General features: G+C 36.7%; 1 protein-coding gene across 4 annotated transcripts in view; it reads left to right on the top strand.

Moving 5' to 3' along the window:
• Nucleotides 1-19,429, top strand: part of LOC110968973 (plexin-B2-like) — a 276,716-nt gene that overhangs the window by 200,246 nt on the left and 57,041 nt on the right. For all 4 annotated transcript variants that reach the window (XM_051949135.1, XM_051949126.1, XM_051949127.1 and 1 more), the window contains 9 exons: nucleotides 5,198-5,366; nucleotides 6,720-6,831; nucleotides 7,851-7,962; nucleotides 8,054-8,155; nucleotides 8,226-8,321; nucleotides 11,919-12,006; nucleotides 12,500-12,663; nucleotides 14,260-14,408; nucleotides 15,884-16,019. In XM_051949135.1, the coding sequence (XP_051805095.1) occupies nucleotides 5,198-5,366; nucleotides 6,720-6,831; nucleotides 7,851-7,962; nucleotides 8,054-8,155; nucleotides 8,226-8,321; nucleotides 11,919-12,006; nucleotides 12,500-12,663; nucleotides 14,260-14,408; nucleotides 15,884-16,019 (1,128 nt within the window). The remainder of the gene's footprint in view (nucleotides 1-5,197; nucleotides 5,367-6,719; nucleotides 6,832-7,850; nucleotides 7,963-8,053; nucleotides 8,156-8,225; nucleotides 8,322-11,918; nucleotides 12,007-12,499; nucleotides 12,664-14,259; nucleotides 14,409-15,883; nucleotides 16,020-19,429) is intronic.

Here is a 19,429-nt window from a genome sequence, read left to right as displayed (position 1 = left end):
TACATATATATACACACACATATAGTCTGTATACTTCATCAGCCTGCTGCCAACCTCCAGACATCAAACCTAAATCTGGAGTCCAAACCCAACCAGTGTATTTGTGAATCTTCCTCCAAGAAAACTGGGAATTTGTACACACTGTGCATGTAGTTTGTATATTCATTTGGTTACTTCAGGCTGTTTTTCACTCAAAGTGGATGAAAGTTTCACGTCAGTCGAGATCTATAAAGTTTCAAGTCCTCTTAAAGTCAAACGTCGACCTTCAGGGTAACTGAAAAGTTTCTGTGATCAGTTTAAACGTCCGTCTGCCTCTGAAAAGAAGAATAAAACTCTTCTAATCCAATAATATCTGGGAGATAAAAACGATCCCAGCCTGCAGCGTTAAAATAAAACTGAGCAAAACTAATTTATGTAACTCTATAAAATTCTGAATCAGAACGCTGCAGCAGCCATTTTATAGGGCGGACAGGAAGAAGCTGCTGCAGCGTCTGAACCTGACGGATCAACTGTCTGCATTAATGAGGAACTGATCAAAGAGCTGCCAGAAAGACTCTCCGTCCTCCATCACGTCCACCCCTCAGACTCTCACACTTTACCCGTTTTATCCATCAGCCGAGCTAAATAAGACCGTTTTCATTACGTGGTTCGACTGAAACTGTTGCTTTAAAAGAGTTTCGACAGCCAGAAGTTTAAATAAATCAGAACTGACGGCGGATCTGAGGACAGGAATGTGTATGTAGATTTGTTGATTGTTGATTTTAACAACGCAGTCGTCCTCATCAGACGTGACGAGGCGGCAAAACAACATTATGGCTGCATGAGGATGCAATCAGGTCAGGTTATAATAAACAATATGCAAATTAATCCTTTTATTAAAGTGTGACTGTAAAGGAAGAAAAAGTTTTTGTTTGTCTGGTTGCTTCAAGAGAAGTTTCAAGTGAACCTGCTGAACTCTGAGCAGCTTCTGGGCGTTTTTTTTTTCACATTTTTACTCACTGTGGGCTCATTTTTAACTGCAATTTTAATTCTTACACCTCTACGGAAACAGAACAAAGTAGAAAGGAGTTCTATTGTGACCAACTGGTGTCCATTAATGTCCTTTTTAGCATTGTTAGCAGTTAGCCCAAACCTTTAGCTCTTGTGCATTTAATTCACATTTTTCCTCAGTGTGGGCTCATTTGTCACTGCAGTATTATTTCCTGCACCTCTATGGAAACAGAACTAAGTAGAACACAGAAAGCAGAGAGCTCATGTCCATTTGAGCATTGTTAGCAGTTTGCCTGAACCTTTTCTTTTCCTCACTGCTAGCTCATGTGAATTACAAGTGTTGTGCGTCAAAGTCCTAAAAGTGGTGCCTTCATTTTTTATCTAATTTCAAGGTTTTATCTTGAGAGGGGCGCTGTGTTTTAACCCTCTGAACCAAGTTCAAGTGCAAATTCATGTCCTTTTTAGCAATTAGCAACTAGCATAAATGGTGACTCTGCATACAATAGATAAATTACTTTTTGCATTTTTAAATAACCTCCTCTCTGCTCTGTGTAAACACTGCCTGCACTTCATTTGAAAAATTAACTGAATTATTGTCAGGCTACTGTTGGTAGCAGATATGTCAGTTATAGCTTTTCATTTGCAAACATAGCTGCAGAATTTTTTATTTTTTTTATTTTTTTTACAGAATCCAGTTAAGGCAAATGCTTTAATTTTTTAAAATCAGTCATTTAAAGTGGTTTTAATGAAATTTTGCAATTGTAAACTCAGATTTGCTTCAGTTTTCCGACAGAACAAGCTAGAAATCCAACTAGTCTTTGTGTTTTACAGTTTTTGGACCTGATAAATGGTGTAATTCTAGTGATGTTTTCTACATTTTTTCAAACATTACTTTCAAATCGAGTTAAGTTAGTTCAAAGTATAAAGTTAGACATTGTCCTTCAGAGAATCTTCAGGTCAAACACCATTTAAAAAGCGCAACTTTTGAAAGCTGTGGGAAATGTTTTGTTTCCATTTGTTTACTGTTTATGGTCAATATAAAATCCAATTTACGACATTGACACAAAGTTTTATTTAACTTGATTTTACTAATAGGAAATGGGAAAATTATCATAAAATAAACTCTCTGAAATCCAGCAGTTGAAGGACTACTGAACAACAAACATGACTAGAAGTAAACGGTAATGTTGCTCTATAACACTGCCCCCTAGTGTCCATAAAGTTATCACATGTCTACAGTAAAATCCAAGTCATGACTTTTAAATAAAGTTCAAGGATAAAGTCTCTCAGTTCTGGCTCATTGACACAGTTTGATGATTTTCTTTCATTTGGTTTTCAGGCCGAATGATTAAACATGAGCACTGCGCTGCACCAACGTACACAATTATTGATCCTGTTTATATTCGTCTGGATCGTCGTGTTGAGTGTGTTTGGGAGGAAAAGTAATTGCCGCCTTGATTGTGTTCATTGGAGACATTTGTTCCAATCAGGGAAGTGTGACGTCTTTATACTGCAAATGAGTCGCAGGCTGGAAGGTTACCGGATGTAGAACAACAGGAAAAAAGAGGGAAGGTGTTGGTTTTAGTTCATAAATCGAACATTTGAAAGCCTAAATTACTTTTTTTATGCTATGTTTGCAGTTTTCACCATGAGACCCTCAGTAGTAAACAAATGATGTAATCTACAATAATATTTAATAGGTTTACATTTATTATACATATAAATATCCGTAGTATTTGTCATTTACATTACATGAACATTGCATGTAAAATTATTTAAAGAAACGAGAGGAGATAGCTTTGTAACGGTCCATATTAAGCATCAGTTTCTGTCTGTCTTTAGTTTCTGTCACATTTTTCTTTAGTTTTCACTGCAATCTAAAGTGCTGCACCTCTATAGAAACAGAGCAACCACAAATAGAAGTAGAAACAACTCAGAAATCTCTTCTTTGCAGAGTGACGCAGTTATAAAGCCATAAATCATGAAGAAGAAAAAGGATATCTCTACAAACTAGGTGTTTTTCTTTCTACTCTGCTCATCATCTGTAGAAAGATGTTTCACCATGCCTAATGTATCTTCAACAACTCTGTTCACTGTTTCTGAGCCATGCTGCATTTAATTTATTCATCCAGTAGGTTGGATTTTTCTCTCAAGTCTGTAAAATTGTTCAAAATTATTTGAAACTTGTGAAAAACAACTCAAAACTTGTCTAAGATAGCGCACTTATATCTCTTCCTTTCTCCAAAACTTGAAATCCTTGTGTTTTCAAAATAAAAGCCTGCACAGTTGGACATTTCGGGAGTTTCTGCACTTTGATGGAAGACAAACTCTCAGCTTCTGCTTTTTAAATGTTTGTTGTTTTTGCTGCTGGCTGCACCAAAAATCAGCCCACGGGGACAATAAAGATTTCTTGACCTTAAGATTACTTGAAACTTGTCCAAAGTCATATGAAATTGTCCAGATTGACTTTAAATTAGTGGGGGGAAAAAAGAGAGAGACAAGACTCACATTTTCAAATTTGAGTCTCTGTTCATCAGCTCACCATGCTGAATGTATCTGCAGATTTTTTATGCTTTTGCAGAATCTGGTGCAAACTAATTATTTTTTAATAATTTTATAGATGAGGCATGAAGAATGAGAAAAGGTTTAGGAAATATCACGATTTTAAACTCAGATTTGGTTCTTTTTGCCAACAAAACTGCACATCTAATGCAATTAAGGCTGTTGAAAGTTGAAAAAATCAGTATATTTTGTTTTATGTATGTAGTTTCTAGCAGATCAGTGATATATTTTTTATGAAGATAGCATGAATTTCAAACTGTATAGCAGGTTTCGAGGTTCAGGAGTTTAGCAGAGTTGATGCATTCTAGTTGTTTCTGCTATGAAAGTGGGATAATACTTTATATAAATAGGACACAATCTGCTTTTACTATCCACAAAAGCCCTAAAATAAGAGATCTGGCTGTTTTTTTCTTTTCAATATTAAGTCTTTAGAGTCAGATTTGCAGTTTCAAGTCTACATCTCTGCCTTTTTGTGATAGTAATCATCATGTTCTTTAGATGGAGATGCTGAACTTTGTGAAAAACAATATTCAGTCTTTTAATTTAGATGTGATCACCTGTGAGACCTGTGAGATGTTAGTTTTTTTTTTTTAGTGAAAAAAGCAAAAAAACTGTCTAAGTTTGAGCCCCAGAACAAACAGCGGTGAATCTGTTGCATCCTAATTAGGGAGTTTGGAACCTTCGTCTCCATTTCAGCCTCTAGTTTGTTATTTTAATCTGATAAGGTTATTGGATTTTAGCTTTAAAAGGATGAAAAAAAGTCTCTTCCTCCTGTAGATTTACATAGTTAAAAGGAAGAGAAAGTCTCAGGTGGATTCATTCGGCGGCCCGAGAGCTAGCCGAGATCAAAAAGTTTGAAATTAAAACTTGAGCAGCAGAATTAAAGCGTTTGAGGTCAGCGAGGAGTAATGAGGAGCTGATGTTTGAGCAGCACAGTGAATAGTAATTATTACTGCAGCACACGCTCAGGCAAATGCACTATTTATCAAGGTCACACTGAAAATCGGATTCTGAAAAACCAGCACTCATAAATCTCACCTTGTTTATTACATTATTCTAGTTTTTGAGCCGTCTTTTTTAAAACCTAAGATGTATTGCCAAACTACATGAACAGAGACACAAATTAGATGCTTTTTTTTAATATTTCTGTACTTGGTGTTTGAGGTGATTGATTTGAATTTAGATGTGATTTTAATTTAAAAAAATCAACATTTAGATTAAATTAATTTTAATAAAATATCGCAATTTTAAACTGAGATTCGGCTAATTTTCCCGACTGAACGACACGTTACAAACGAGTAGTTCAAGGACTACTGGAAGCTTCAAAATCTGCCAATATTTTGTATTTTCCCTTTTCTGATTTTGATAAATTGTGTAATTTTGATGATTTCTTTAATATAACATGTCTTATGAACCTAACAGGAATATTTCAGTAGTTTAACAGTGAAGCTCAGTAAAATATAAAACTGATAATGTATAAACTGCTGCTCTGTTGGTGCCTAGATGTCGTTAGTTTCTGTCTCAGCCGGGTTTATTCCATTATTTAAACCCTCTTTCTGTCTCCAGCAGCTCATCGTGTTTCTCTGCAGCCAGTCGAGTTGAAGAATAACGACTCTGCATGTTTTTGTTTTCCTTCTATCTGCAGGTCGACATCAGCATTCCGACTCTGCCCAGACTGAGGCCGACCGACAGCATCCAGTGTGTCTTTGGTTCTTTTCGGACCGGAGGAGTCGTGACGGTGGAGGACAGTCGGGTCGAGGTCACGTGTTCGCTGCCGGACCCGGTGCAGATCCCAGCGACGCCTGATGATCAAGGTGAGTACTGGGGTTATGTGGACCCTGAGTTCTGTCTGACAGGGTGAATTTATAGCTTCTTTAGTCTCCACATACGGGAATGTAAAAAATAACTCATTTTAAGATGCTACTGTTGGTTTACTGAGCCTTTTTTTTATTGATAATTCCATTGCTTTTGGTTGGTTTTCTGTTTTTAACTATTTCTTTCCTTCTTGCCAACCAAATCCACTGGCATACAAGTTATATTATTGGTCAAAACTTTCATTCACAAATATCACAGAGAAACGGAAAGATGTTCACATTTAGGGAAAATTGCGATTTTTTTTTTTTTAAATTTATTTTAGGATTAATTTCACAGTTGAGAAGTGATTATTTAATTAATTGATTAAAAAATGGCAAAATGACACCATTTATCATAGACAGAAACTGTAAAAACATAAAAGATCAGCAAACTTAGAATTTTTCAACGGTTCTTGAACTACTCGTCTGTGATTTGCTGTTCAGTCGTGAAAATTATCCAAATCTAAGCTTAAAATCATAACATTTGATTAAAATTGCTTTATTTTACACGTTATTTTTAAAAATTCACCCAAAATAAATTGTTAGCTTCAACCCGATTTTGTATAAAACAAAAAATTCTGCACTTTATGGAGAAAACGTGAAATTATTGTGCGATCGACAGTCACATGACAAAAAAAATTGGAGAATTTTCGGCTACATTTGATAGAACTGCAGGCAGTGTTTAGACCAAGACAAGTAATAAAAGCAAATTCTGAATGTAAGTAGTTCAATATTTAGAGCATGTGCAGTCTGTGTAGACATCTGTGGACACTTAGAAAAATGTCCTTGTTGATTTCAGGTAATTTCAAGTTCTTGTGAGGGGAAAAAAACACAACCTGCTTGAAGTTCAGGAGGTTCCACAAAGCTTTAAATGTCTCAAAACTGGAAACACAAATCCACGTTCACAAAGCATCATAATTGCTGAAATGAGAAAATGCTCCACTGATATCAGACTAAATAAGATGCCTGTAATAGTAAAAAAAAAAAAATGTGCTGCAGTCATGCCACATTACCTCTGCTAAAAAACACAACATTTTTGATCTACAAATATGAATTAAAATACAACTTTATTATATATTACTGAAAACAGCATTTGTTGTTTTATGTATTTTGTTCAAATTCCCATATTTTTGATGAATGTTTTTGATTTATTTAATGAAACAGAAAAATAAAGCAGTTGACAGCTATGATGGTGTTTGTGTAGTTACTCTCTCTGCCTGTAGGGGGAGACTAAAGTTCCTCACTGCAGGTTGAATGTGTCGGTTTTATTGTGTTTTTTTTAACCAGCATCTCTCTTTGTGTTTGTGTGTTCAGACTTTGTGTCGGTTCCAGTTCAGGTTCTGGTGAACAACGTGATCGAGGTGACGTCTGGAAAATATCACTTCTACAACTGTGCTGCTACAGTCAGGAAGAACCAGAACACACCGTAAGACACACAACTAACACACACCTTCACACACACCAATCAGGCAGAACATTCTGACCACCGACAGGTGAAGAGAATAGCACTGATTATTTTCTCATCATGGCTCCTGTTACTGGGTTGGATATATTAGGCAGCAAGTGAACATTTTGTCCTCATAGTTGATGTCAGAAGCCGGAAAAATGGGCAAACATAAGGATTTGAGTGAGTTTGACAAGACGACTGGATCAGAGTATCTCCAAAACTGCAGCTCTTGTGGAGTGTTCCTGGTCTGCAGTGGTCAGTAAAAGTGGTCCAAGGAAGGAACAGTGGTGAACCGGAGACAGGGTCATGGGCAGCCAAGACTCATTAATGTATGTGGGGAGGAAGGCTGGCCAATGAGATCCGATCCAACAGACCAGCTACTGTTGCTCAGTGTGTCAAAAAGACAAGATGAACATAATTAGACGTTTACGAATGATCAAACAAGAAAATGAACCTGACTACAAGAGATGCAAAATGAACTAAAATAGATGTTAAACAGCTGCAAAGACACTCAGAAAGACCAGGAAAAGATGCAACCCAATGATAAAAGATGCAAAATCAAAACAAATGCGGGCAAAAAAGAGATGCAGGCTGGTGAAAAAAAGGGAAAAAATCAACAGAAATAGATGGAAAACCACTGCAAAGACACCAAAAAATCTAACAAAGGTGTACACCAGTGAAAAAAGATGCAAAATTAACTCAGATGCATGCAACAGAACAGCAAAGACACACAAATACTAGAAAAAGATGCAACATTAGCTATCTGTTTAATGTGCTGGACCAACAAGTCCGATCCATGAAGGCTCCACCTCGAAAATTCCAAGATTTAAAGGATCTACTGCTGACATCTTGGTACCACAGCACACCTCCAGAGGTCCAGTGGAGTCCATTAGACGGGTCAGGGATCAACACAATATTAGGCAGGTGGTCATAATGTTATACCTGGTCAGTCTATACAGTAGAATGACAGACAAACAGCGGTACCTGTTGTGCTGCAGGTGTATCTCCTGTGTGACCAGCCAGTGGGGATGTCAGTGGAACACCGAGAGTCACAGCTGCAGCGACAGCGACGACTCTGTTGATGGAAATCACATCATCAAACCTCAGCAGGTAGAAGGTTTAGGAAGCAATCTGCAGCGTTTTGTTCTCTGGTTGATCGTGTGTTAAAGTGGTTTCTGTTTTTTTTTTTTGGTGATTGAAGCCTGAAAGTTGTCCTCAGTTCGAGTCTCCAGAGCCGCTGCTGATCCCGGTCGGCTTCAAGATTCCCATCCGCTTCCAGGGAAGAAACCTGGAAAACTACATGGTGAGAATCAGTCGGAGATCAATAATCAGACCGATCGATGGTTCCTGTTGCTGATTCCGTTCGTCTGCAGGGTCGGAGGTTTTCTATCGGCACCGAGCTGATGAAGATGACGGAGGAGGAAGTCGCTCAGGAGGAGGACTCCAGGTTCAGATTCACAGGATATGAGGTCAGTCTGAACAGGAAGTTCATATTTAAGAGAAATTTACAGCATTTTTAGCCGAAATCGCAACAAATATTCTGCTTTTAAACTGGATTCTCTGACTTAAATGTTAATTACTTTACATACTTAGTTTATTCTTGTTTACTTAGGTTACATCTGTCCCTTTTATCAACAGTCTTTGTACGTACAACTATGACAGCATTCCATGCCAAAAGTTGACAAACTATCAGTTTTAAATCCAGAGTTTCTCACATAGGAAATTATTCAATCAGTCAGTAAAGTCATTACAGTCAATTTTTTTTTTTTTAAAAGGCTGTTTTACATTAGAACTGAGAAATTAGTGTCTTTTGTGGGATTATTACAGCAATGAAAAGACACAAAATCAACACAAGTACATTCACACGACACAAGACACACTAAAAGAGCTAAATCACAAATAGACCATGAGTGATTGGGAAATGACCAGAAAAAGAATAAACCTGATGAAAAAACAAAATGAACAGAAATGACTCAATGACTCCAAACGCCCAGAAAAAAATGTTTTTTTTTTTAAAAAAGGTGTATACCAATGAAAAAAGATGCAAAAACACACGGAAAATGACTGCAGAGACGCACAAAACGACCTGAAACAGATGTAAGCTGGTGAAAAAAAGATGTGAAATAAACAGAAACACATGCAAACAGTTGCAAAGACACAGAAAAAGACAAGAAAGACATAAAATGAACACAAATGATCATAAATTACCACAAAAGAGAATGAACCTGACTAAAAGAGATGCAACATGAACTAAAATAAGCAGCTGTAAAAAGACACAAGACCAGAAAAAGATGCAAAATTATCGTAGACACAAAAAGACTAGAGAAAGATGCAAGCCAATGGATTAGAGTCACAAAGTGAACACAAATGAATGTAAAACAGTTACAAAGGCACAAAGAAAGACCTGAAAAATGATTGATTTTGACCCACACAGATGCAAAACTGACAAACACAGACAGAACAGCAGCAAAGAGACACAAAAGCATCAAGAGAACAACCACAAAAACTGAAAACACATTAGTTTGTGGTTATTTTCTGGTCTTTTATGAGCCAAGAGTTTCACAAAAGCAACGCAGCAAAATTAAAATACATGTAAAAGACGAGTCTCAGGAACAGAAATGATAAAACGACAGCAACGTGGATGTTAAAAGAAGTTTAAAGGGGTTTTGTGAATCTAAAATAAGTAAAATAGTCTAAAATGAGAGAATAAAAACAAAGAAATTCTAACAATAAAGTTACTGTGTCCATCGAAGCCTCCCAACTTCCTCTTCTGAGCTCTCTGTTGTGTTTTGAAGCTGCGATGGAATCAGGGAGTGAATCATTAATGATAATTAGACAATTAGTGCATCATTAGTGGCTAATTTGTGAGTAAATTAACATGATTGTGAGTCGGGAAAAGGCTCCGGGCTCGGCTCCGATATAATTTTATTTGTATGCAGCTGATTTTGAGATGTTGTGTTTGAGTTTTGTTGAGCTCTCTGGCTGATTATTCACTGGTAAACGGGCAACCGTGTGTGTGTGACGGTGCCCCCTGTTGGCCGACAAAAAAACACAGTTATACTCCCAAGTCTCCCTGAAATGATAGAAAACTAGATAAGCCCTCAGTAGAGGGCAGAACCACGCCCTCTGCTGGCGAAAACCCTGTCCTCCCTATACAACTGATGCAATATGTATCAATTTTGATCATCGTACGTATCTCCCTCCCTACTTGATCTGCTGACCTGTAACTCCACAACTGAGCAGGGGACCTTAGACTGATCTTCAGTGTCAAGTTTGATTATCCTGACTTCAGCGGTTGCAGAGATATCGGACCGGACATAGCCACATTCATACATACATACATACTCAGTAACCCCGCTGACGTACCCGTCGGGCGTGGTTAATTAAAATGTGAGTAAGTTGGTCACTTTTTGGTTCTCCTGTTCTTCCATCAACACAGAAAGATGTTAAACAGCTTCAAAAGGAGACCAACAATACATGTAAGACCATGAAAAAAGACGCAACATTAGTACAAACACATGCAACACGTCTGCAAAGACACACAAAAAGACCTGAAAGAGATGCAAGCTGGTGAAAAAGGAGTTAAAAATCAACACAAACAGATGTAAAACAGCTGCAAAAACACACAAGAAGACCAAAAATACATACAAGACAATGAAAAGGAGATGCAAAACGCATGCAAGACACACAAAAAGACTAGAACGATACAAAATTAACACAACTAAGTGGTCAGTGATTGCAAAATGACCAGAAAAATTAAAAAACTGCCATAAAAACAGCAAAATGAACAGACATAGGTGTTAAACAGCTGCAAAAACACACACACAAAAAATATGTAAACCAATGACAAAAACATTCAAAATTAACTCAAATGCATAGAAACGACTCCAAAGACACACAAAAAGACAAGAAAGATACAAAATGAACACAACTAAACAATCACAAATGGCCAGACAAGAGAATGAACTCGACTAAAAGAGATGAAAAATGAACTAAAATAGATGTTAAACAGCTGCAAAGATGCACAAAACAACAGGAAAAGCTGCAACCCAATGATAAAAGATGCAAAATTAACACAAACACATGCAAAACGACTGCAAAGACACACAAAACGACCTGAAAGAAAAAAGGTAAAAAATCAACATAAACAGATGTAAAGCTGCTGCAAAGACACAATAATCTAAAGAAAAAAAACATAAAAGAAACATGTAAACCAGTAAAAGATGCAAAATTAACTGAAATGTATGCAGAATGGCTGTAAAGACACAAAAATGCTAGAAAAGGATGCAAAATGAACGCAAAGACAAAAAAAGACTTGAAAAAGATTCAAGATGATCGAAAAAAGAGGCCAAATTAACACAAATACGCACAAAAATTCTAGAAAGCGATGTAAGCTGAGCAAGAATCGATGGGAAACAGCTGCAAAAACAGACATAAATGCCTGAAAGAGATTAAAGATAAACACTAATGGATGGCAGCTGGTTTTAAAATGTTGTTTGCGTTTTGTGTGTTTGTGTGTGCGACGGCGCCCCCTGTTGGCCGACAAAACAACACAATAGTTTCAACCTGGAGAGTTGTTCTTCTCTCTTCATTGATCCTGGACTCCTGCTGAGTCTGAGGGTCTGTGTGTGTGTGTCTGTCTGTCTGTCTGTCTGTCTGTGTGGCTGGCTGGCTGGCTGGCTGGCTGGCTCTTGTGTTTTTTTTTTTTTGATTTATGCAGAAGTGTGTGTGTTGGTGTTGACAGGAGGATTTCTAGAACATAAAAGCAGTCATAATATACATTAATACAGGATATATACATAATATATTAAATCTATACATAGTATATCGAATATATGCATAATACAGAGTAAATGAAATATATATGTAATCCAAAATATAAACATAATACATAGAATATATATTTATAGATAAGATATACAAAATCCAAAATATACATAATATATAAATATATACATAGTATATAGAACAATAACATTTATTTTAACATTTTTCTGACCTTTTCTATGAACATAAAGCAGCTTAATAAACATCCTGATGAAAACGTGGCTGTCGTGTGTTTTCAGTTTTCCTACGACAAACAGCAGGAGGTGAACGTTTCCTTCCACATCAAGCAGAGCGACTCGGAGAAGAAGATCGACAGCACGCTGACAGGTGAGGAAGCTTTTACTTTGACTTTCACTTCCTGTCTAGGTTTCTGATTTGTCGTGGTAATCATCTTCTTTTTCTTCTTGTTCTTCTCATTCTCCTCCTCCTCCTTCATCTTCTCCTCCTCATTCTTTTCCTCCTTCTTCACCTCCTCCTTCTTCATCTCCTCCTTCTTTTTCTTCTTTCCCTCCTTCTCCTCATTCTTCCCCTTCTTCACCTTCTTCTTGGGATTCTTGTTTATCTTTTTTCCTCATTCTTCTCCTCCTTCTACTCATTCTTCTTCTCCTTCTTGGGATTCTTGTTTATCTTCTTCTTTTCCTCATTCTTCTCCTCCTCCTTCTTTTTCTTCTTCTTCACCTTCCTCTTCTTCTCCTTCTTCACCTTCTTCTCCTCCTCATTCTTCTGTCTTTCTTCTCCTTCTTCTTCTCCTCCTCCTCCTCCTTCTTCTTCTCCTTCCCCTCATTCTTCTGTCTTTCTTCTCCTTCTTCTTCCTCCACAGTTGTCCTGTATAACTGCTCCGTTGGCCGTGAGGACTGCAGTCTCTGTAAACACGCTGACTCCAAATATCAGTGTGTTTGGTGCTCCGCCTCCAGAACCTGCGTTTACCGGGAGCTCTGCCTAACGCCGCAGCCGGCCCAGTGTCCAGACCCGGAGATCACCGACGTAAGTCTGGAAAAATCACACGTTTACGAGATTCTGAGGGTACAGGACAAGTTCTGGGTGTCTGAGAGACATGAGTCCAGTCCACTGGGGAAAAAAAACTACTAAAACCTGCAGAAAAACTGTGAAAATCTTTGCCAGAAAAACACACTAAAAACGGTGGAATACTGTAATGATCAAAAAGTCTAAAACTTTTTGTAAATTACAGTTAATATCTTCCGTAATTGTTGGGGGGAAGCACATTAACTGACATGTAATTTGCAAAAGAAAAGAAAAAAAGCCCAAAATTATAAATATGTCCACATCAAAATTCTGTTTTTATGAATAGTCGCTGTGAAATTAGACTGCTTTACCCCATTCAGCTGAGGTCATCTAAAAATATAATTATTTTGCAGATATTTTCTATTTTTTTCACAGTTTTTACAGCATTCATCTGTAAATTTATCGCGACTAAATGCTTCATATCACATCTTTTATGAGACCAAACAAGCATTTATTGTCACAGCAACAATAAAAACAGTTTAATGTGTATTTCATGTCCTATATTTTAATAAAGATACACAAATTAGGTGATTTATTCCTCTGTGGTTCAAGTTACTCAGCACTAAATAACCTAAATATGTCCATTAACTCACTATAGAAGATTATATATTGAAGAGAGCAGAGACTTTAAAATCAGAAGTGTTAAATGTAAAAACAAACCGATGATTTATTGGTTTAAATTCCTGCAGCCAGTTTTGAAAAATGAAACTTTCGTTGGAAGATTTGTCTCCACTGGTTTCATCTCGACATCTTCATGGATGTTTTTTAAAAACGTCGGATCTCAAGATGCAGGAAAAAGACATTTTTTATTCAGACAGTAAACGCATCTTCATCAGATTCATGTTATTTTTAGCGTTTAAAGAGGTCAAACGTCGGCAGCACTCATAGTATTTAGGTCACAACTAACAATACATTATTGTTCCATATACCACTGTAACATTTTGACCTCTTTAAACTCTTTTTCCTCCCATCACCTCAGAAGTTATTCAAGTTGTGCTAGAACTCTAGAATAAAAGCAGAGAAAATAAATGTTTATTTACAAATTGACTATTTATAAAAAATAAAAGAATGAATGAATAAAATCAGGCTAAAACTGTAGATAATGTCCACTTCAAATATCTGTAGTTGTACAAATATTAATGTGTCCTTTTACAGCATTTGGCTGCAAAATGCCACGGTTTTACTACATTTAAATCAGCTAAAAATATCAATATTCTCAAGATAATTTGCTGGTTTCCATCTTTTCTTTTTTATAGTTTTTGAATTTACAGTACTCCACTGTTTATTATTTTTTCTGCCACCCTGCTTGTTTTTTTTTTGTTTTACAGAATAGAGTTAACTACAGTACATAAAGAATAGTTCGCTGCCTTCTGTGGTTGGAAGTTTCAGGCCTTTATCAGCTGTGACTGCAGCCAACCTCACTGATGGATGAAAAAAATATTAAATATTGTAGTTTTCTGGGGGGCGACTCCCTTTAGAAAACATCTCTTCTAATCCACCATATAAATCCAGCTGCTTGTTTTATATTTGTTGTTATTTCCTCATCTTTCCGTGCAGATCGTCCCTCGTTACGGCCCTCTGAACGGTCGGATCTCGGTGACCATTAAAGGCTCCAACATGGGGATAAAGAAGGAGGACATCAAGAAGATCACGGTGGTTGGGGTGGACTGTGTTCACCAGGAGGACAGATATTCCGTCTCCACCAGGTAAAACCTCGTTAACATGCAGCCGGCAGCAGCGACCAGGTGAAGCCGAACATGTGAACCTCTGACAGGCTGCTGACATTAATTAATTACTGCACATAACCGGGCCTCGCTCTCCCTCTGAGCTCGAATTAAAGCTTCAAGAGGCGAGACGTCGATCTTGCCGCCTCTCATCTTGGTTTGAAGCTGATTTTTTTTAACGTCCTCAGACTGATGTTCGAGTGCAGAAGGGGCAACTTTGATCAGAGTGGAGCCGAAACTTGATTAAAACTCCTGATTGATTTGAGATTCAAGAGTCTTATTGACACGGAAAAGGGAATAAAACTTCACTTTTCAAACTCTAGTTGAAGAAAAATGCAATGTTTACCCTCTAAACTCAGGTGTTTTTTGTCAGAAAATAGTTTAAATACAACCGTGTTGCTCAGAGTAAGAAGCTGGTTGCGAAAATGGTTTTCCATTTCCTTAAAAGTTTCACATAAATAGCAACTGTTTAATCAGAGGCAAGCTAATTAACATGTTTAGCTATATTTTGATTCAAATTCAGACAAATATGTGACGTCACCTTTATGCAACTGTGACCCACCGACTGAACCAGCGAGAAAAAGCACAAAAACACACAAGTCTCTAAAGTAAAGTAACAACAACTTTGTTAGGAAATAGTTGCATTGGTTGCAAAAACAGGTTTCTGTTTCCTCTATAGTTGCATATTAATGGCAAATTCTGCTGCCGTCAATGAAAATGTCCTTTAAGATTTCTGTATTTAAGAGGTATTGCAGAAAAAAAACTGCATAAATAGTGTTGGAAATTTAACATTTATGTATTTGCTTCATTATTACAACAAAATTCAGACATTTTACATATTAAATGCTGCAACTTTTAGACTTTGATGCTCCAAGTTCATGTAAAAAAACATCTGAAATAATTTTTTTGCTCCCGTCTCATTTTTCAGGACAGTGTAAAGTCATGCATCTCTATGGAAACAGAACAACCATGCAGGAGAGAGAACATCATCTAAATCATAAGAAAAAAAATCAAATTGAAATGACTTTGATTTTAGAAGCACCGCATTAAATCTTATTACTTTTGCTTTTGCACCTCTCACTGGATGAATTTGGCTGACAGACTAAGAAAAGTGGTGAAACTCTCAAGAAATTGCAAGATTCTAGACTTTATAATAAGAGTTTTTTGTCAGGTTAAAATTGATTTGAAGCTCTCGAGCTCCTGGAGTTGCAGTGATTTGCAGAAAATGAAGCAGTAACGAAAAAATCAGAAGAAATTCTGTGGTTCTAGCTTCTAAAATGTGAATGTTTTGTTGTTTATTTGGTCTTTTGTAATTGGAAATCAACTGTGTTTGTGCTTTGGACAGAAAAAGATGCCACTTTGTTGTTTGAGGAACCATTTTTCACCATTTTCTGACAGTTTATACTTAGAAATAGTCTGATCAAATATTTAGTGCCTTCTTGTGCTTCTATCCTCAGTGTGGTTTGCGAAATCGGCCCAGCGAGGCGAGTTCCTCCGTTCGACCTCCCGTTTGAACCAACCAACAGTGGAGCAGTGGAAGTGGAAGTGGAGGGAGGAAGAAGAGGAACATCCAAGGTCGTCTTCACCTACCGGGTAGGTCTGAACCCAAACACTGACTGTCGATGCTTCCAGATGTAGATTTCTTTTAAAGACTGCAACCAAATCAGATTTACTTCCACTCAAATGTTAAAATCTAAACCAATAGGGCTTTGTTAAAGACTCAACCACTTTTAAAAACCCATCTTTACCAGTGGAATCATTAAGAAAGTGTATATTGTTTGGTAAAGGGGCACCGTGACAAAGACCTCTGTGCCGTTTAATGACCTCCAACACTGTGGCTGGTAATCAGTGCTATTGGAACAGTTGAGCAGCAGGAATGAATTCATTTGAGTCATTTCCTGTTATAAATTTGAATTTTAGAAAAGTATTTTGCCAGAGTGCATTGTGTCTAGAAGATGACTCTGGTATCCAATGTAGGTAAAAATGATCCTTTCATTGTCTAGAATTGTTCTGACCAGCCACCTACCAATATGATGATGATGAGAGCCGTGAAAGTTCAGGGAACCAGTGATTGTTTTTATGACTGTGAAGACATTAAACTGCTGCAGTTTTACTGTTCACACTATGAAACAGCCCATAATACTGGTGTTCAAAGTTGGTTATAGTCAAAATTGACCCTTTTTGAATAATTTTGGTGAAGATTTTATGATTCTGCTCAAGTTTAGATTCATCTTTAAAAATTTTTGACATTTTTTTTTCCATTTTGGAAATATTTTGAGACATTTTGGACAAGTTTTAATCAGTCATTTAGACGGTTTTCTTTAAAATTTGGAAAAAGGTTTTAGTCATTCCAGAAAAACGTTGAGGCATTCTCGATAACATTGAGCTATTTTGGGCAGTTTTTGGTCTTTATTGAAAGGTTTTGAGTTATTTTGGATCAGTTTGAGGTATCTGGGATGATGTTTAAGTAATTTTGGAGAAATTGATTGGCATTTTGGGCTACTTCTGAGTCATTTTGGATAAACTGAAACGGAAACACATCAAGGATACCAATGATTGTTTCTATGACTCTCCATCATAGAAACACAGAAACTACAATACATCCCATAATATTAGTGCTCAGAGATGGTTATAAAATGTATGGGACAAATTTTGTTTGGGTTTACCTTATTTAGGACCTTTTTTTGTCATTTTAGTCAAGTTTTGAATTATCTTGGACAAACTGAATTACTGAAGTAATTTGGAAAAGTTTGAGGTATTTTAGAAATTAGAAACCGTTTTGGGTCATGATACAAGTTTTTATTTTTTTTTCTCATTTTGAAAATGTTTTTCAGTGATTGTGGACATGTTTTTTTCCTATGTTTTGGTTACATTATAGCTCATTTAGAACAGGGTTTAAATATCTTTTGACAGGTTTTTGTCATTTTGGTCAAGTTTTCTGTCATTCTGGACAAATCGAGAGTCTTTTAAGAGTCATTTTGGTCATGATGGACAATTTTCTTTCATTTTGAGCAAGTCCTAAGGCATTTAGGATAAGGTTTTAGGTATTTTGTTCATTAAAACGTCCATTTCAAAGCACAAAATTGACCCAACTCTCTACACTTTAAAGGCTTGAATGTCTCATAATACTTGGATGTGAATTTGTGTCCATCAGGCTCTAAGTGTTAAATTATTTTTCTAGTAAATGATGTGCATCTTTGATAGAAAAATATGAGTCCAGTTGGTCAATAGTTAGCTTCAAATACCCACAAAATTATTGTTAAATATTAATAATATAGAAGCAGAGGGATTTCTGGTACGGCTTCAACTACTTCCAGTGGGCTGGGATGAAGAATAAATAGTAGTGTGAAGGTAAAACTTTGCATATCTTCATTAAATATACCGAAGTTATTGTAGAAAAAGAATCAAATTTGTTTTAGTAAATCACAGGTTGAATGGACTCAGACTCATGTCATGATATTCATCTCTAAACGGTGAGACAAACCCCAGACTTCCTCACATCTCTGCTCACATTTAAACCTGCAGCGTCGACTTCACCTCAGATAGCCTTTAAATCCGTCTTAACCTCGACAGAACTGGTTTCAGGGAAGATAACAGAAAGAAACTGCAAGCTGCCCTCGAGGTGGCTCTAATGTCCCTTGCAGACTTTAAAGCTCCTTTATCTGAGGGTTTTGTAACTCTTCTGCTTCTTGTCTTAAATGTGTTGTGGATCTGTGATGGTTGTGTTTCTTGTTCTGTGGCATTTACTGGGAAAAAGATGTGAATGTCAGTAAGAATACCTGAATAAATAGAGCTGATAATCTCTGATCCATGCAGAGTTCTACCTTCATACTATGAATATTTACACAGTTCTAGGCCCTCAAAGTTCATAGATTTATCACTTTTTAATGGACTTTTTCCATCATTTCTGAGCCTCAGAACTTCATCAGTCCAGCAGATAGACACCTGACATTTTAGGAGGAAAAACACATGTGAGTTCTGCTAAAAACTGCAACCAGATCAGTTTTGCATCCATCCAGGTGTCACAGTCTGAACACTAAATCTGTTTGTCGTTCAGCAATGTCAGTCAATGTCAATGTTTTCTGTTTCAGTTTGTCTAAAATGATTGAAAATTTCACCAAATTTTCGAAAAGAATCATCCAAAATACCTCAAACGTGTCCATGTTTTCTCAGAAACTGTCCAAAATGCCTCAAAGCTTTTCCACAATGACCTGAAACTTTTTTTAGCTCCAACAGAACTTTTCCAAAATAACTCAGTCATGCAAAAATGATTAAAACTTATTTAAATAACTTGAAGCTTTTCCAAAAACTTAAAAAAAAATCCAAAATGACAAAAAAAATGTCCAAAACTGTCCAAAACAGTTCCTTCAAGACATAAAAATCTGCCAAAATTACGGAAAATAATCATCCAAAATGGCTTAAATTTGAACATTTTTGATCTAGATCCATCTAGATCCATCTTTGATCATCAGTATTATGGAATGTATCGTGGTGTGCACAGTAGATCTTAAGCTATTTAATGTCTATGACATAGAATCATAGAAACAATCATTGGTACCCTGAATGTGTTTCTGTTTGATGAAAATTCACCAGAGAAAACTTTAAAAGTGCTTTCTGGGTAAACTTTCAAGGCTCATATCAGTGTGTTGGTAGGTGTTTGGTCAGAACAATGAAAGGAGCATTTTTAATTCACTCTTCATCAATCATGGCTAGAAGCTGTGTCAAAGAGTTGGTAAAATTCACCTTTTGGTGTTTTTCCTTTCTGTTCAGTTTGTTCTGAAGCTGCTTTGTTATAAAGTTTGCAAACTTACAAAAGCCCAAAGGCACAAAAACAGCAACCATTCAACTTGAATTTCACTTATTCAAGTCGCCGGGAGTCAAGTCTGGTGAGCAGAGCAGGTGGAGAGCAACTGTTGAGTAGTTACAGCCAAAAAACTTGGGGCGTTTTCAGTGTGTTTGCGCCAATAGTATGGTGTAATTTAGGCTTTTTTTGTGCAGAATAT

Source organism: Acanthochromis polyacanthus, chromosome 1, assembly GCF_021347895.1.
Source record: "Acanthochromis polyacanthus isolate Apoly-LR-REF ecotype Palm Island chromosome 1, KAUST_Apoly_ChrSc, whole genome shotgun sequence".
NCBI lineage: Eukaryota > Metazoa > Chordata > Actinopteri > Pomacentridae > Acanthochromis > Acanthochromis polyacanthus.
The sequence above is the reverse complement of the archived record's forward strand: the minus strand, read 5'-3'. Positions and strand labels throughout refer to the sequence as shown.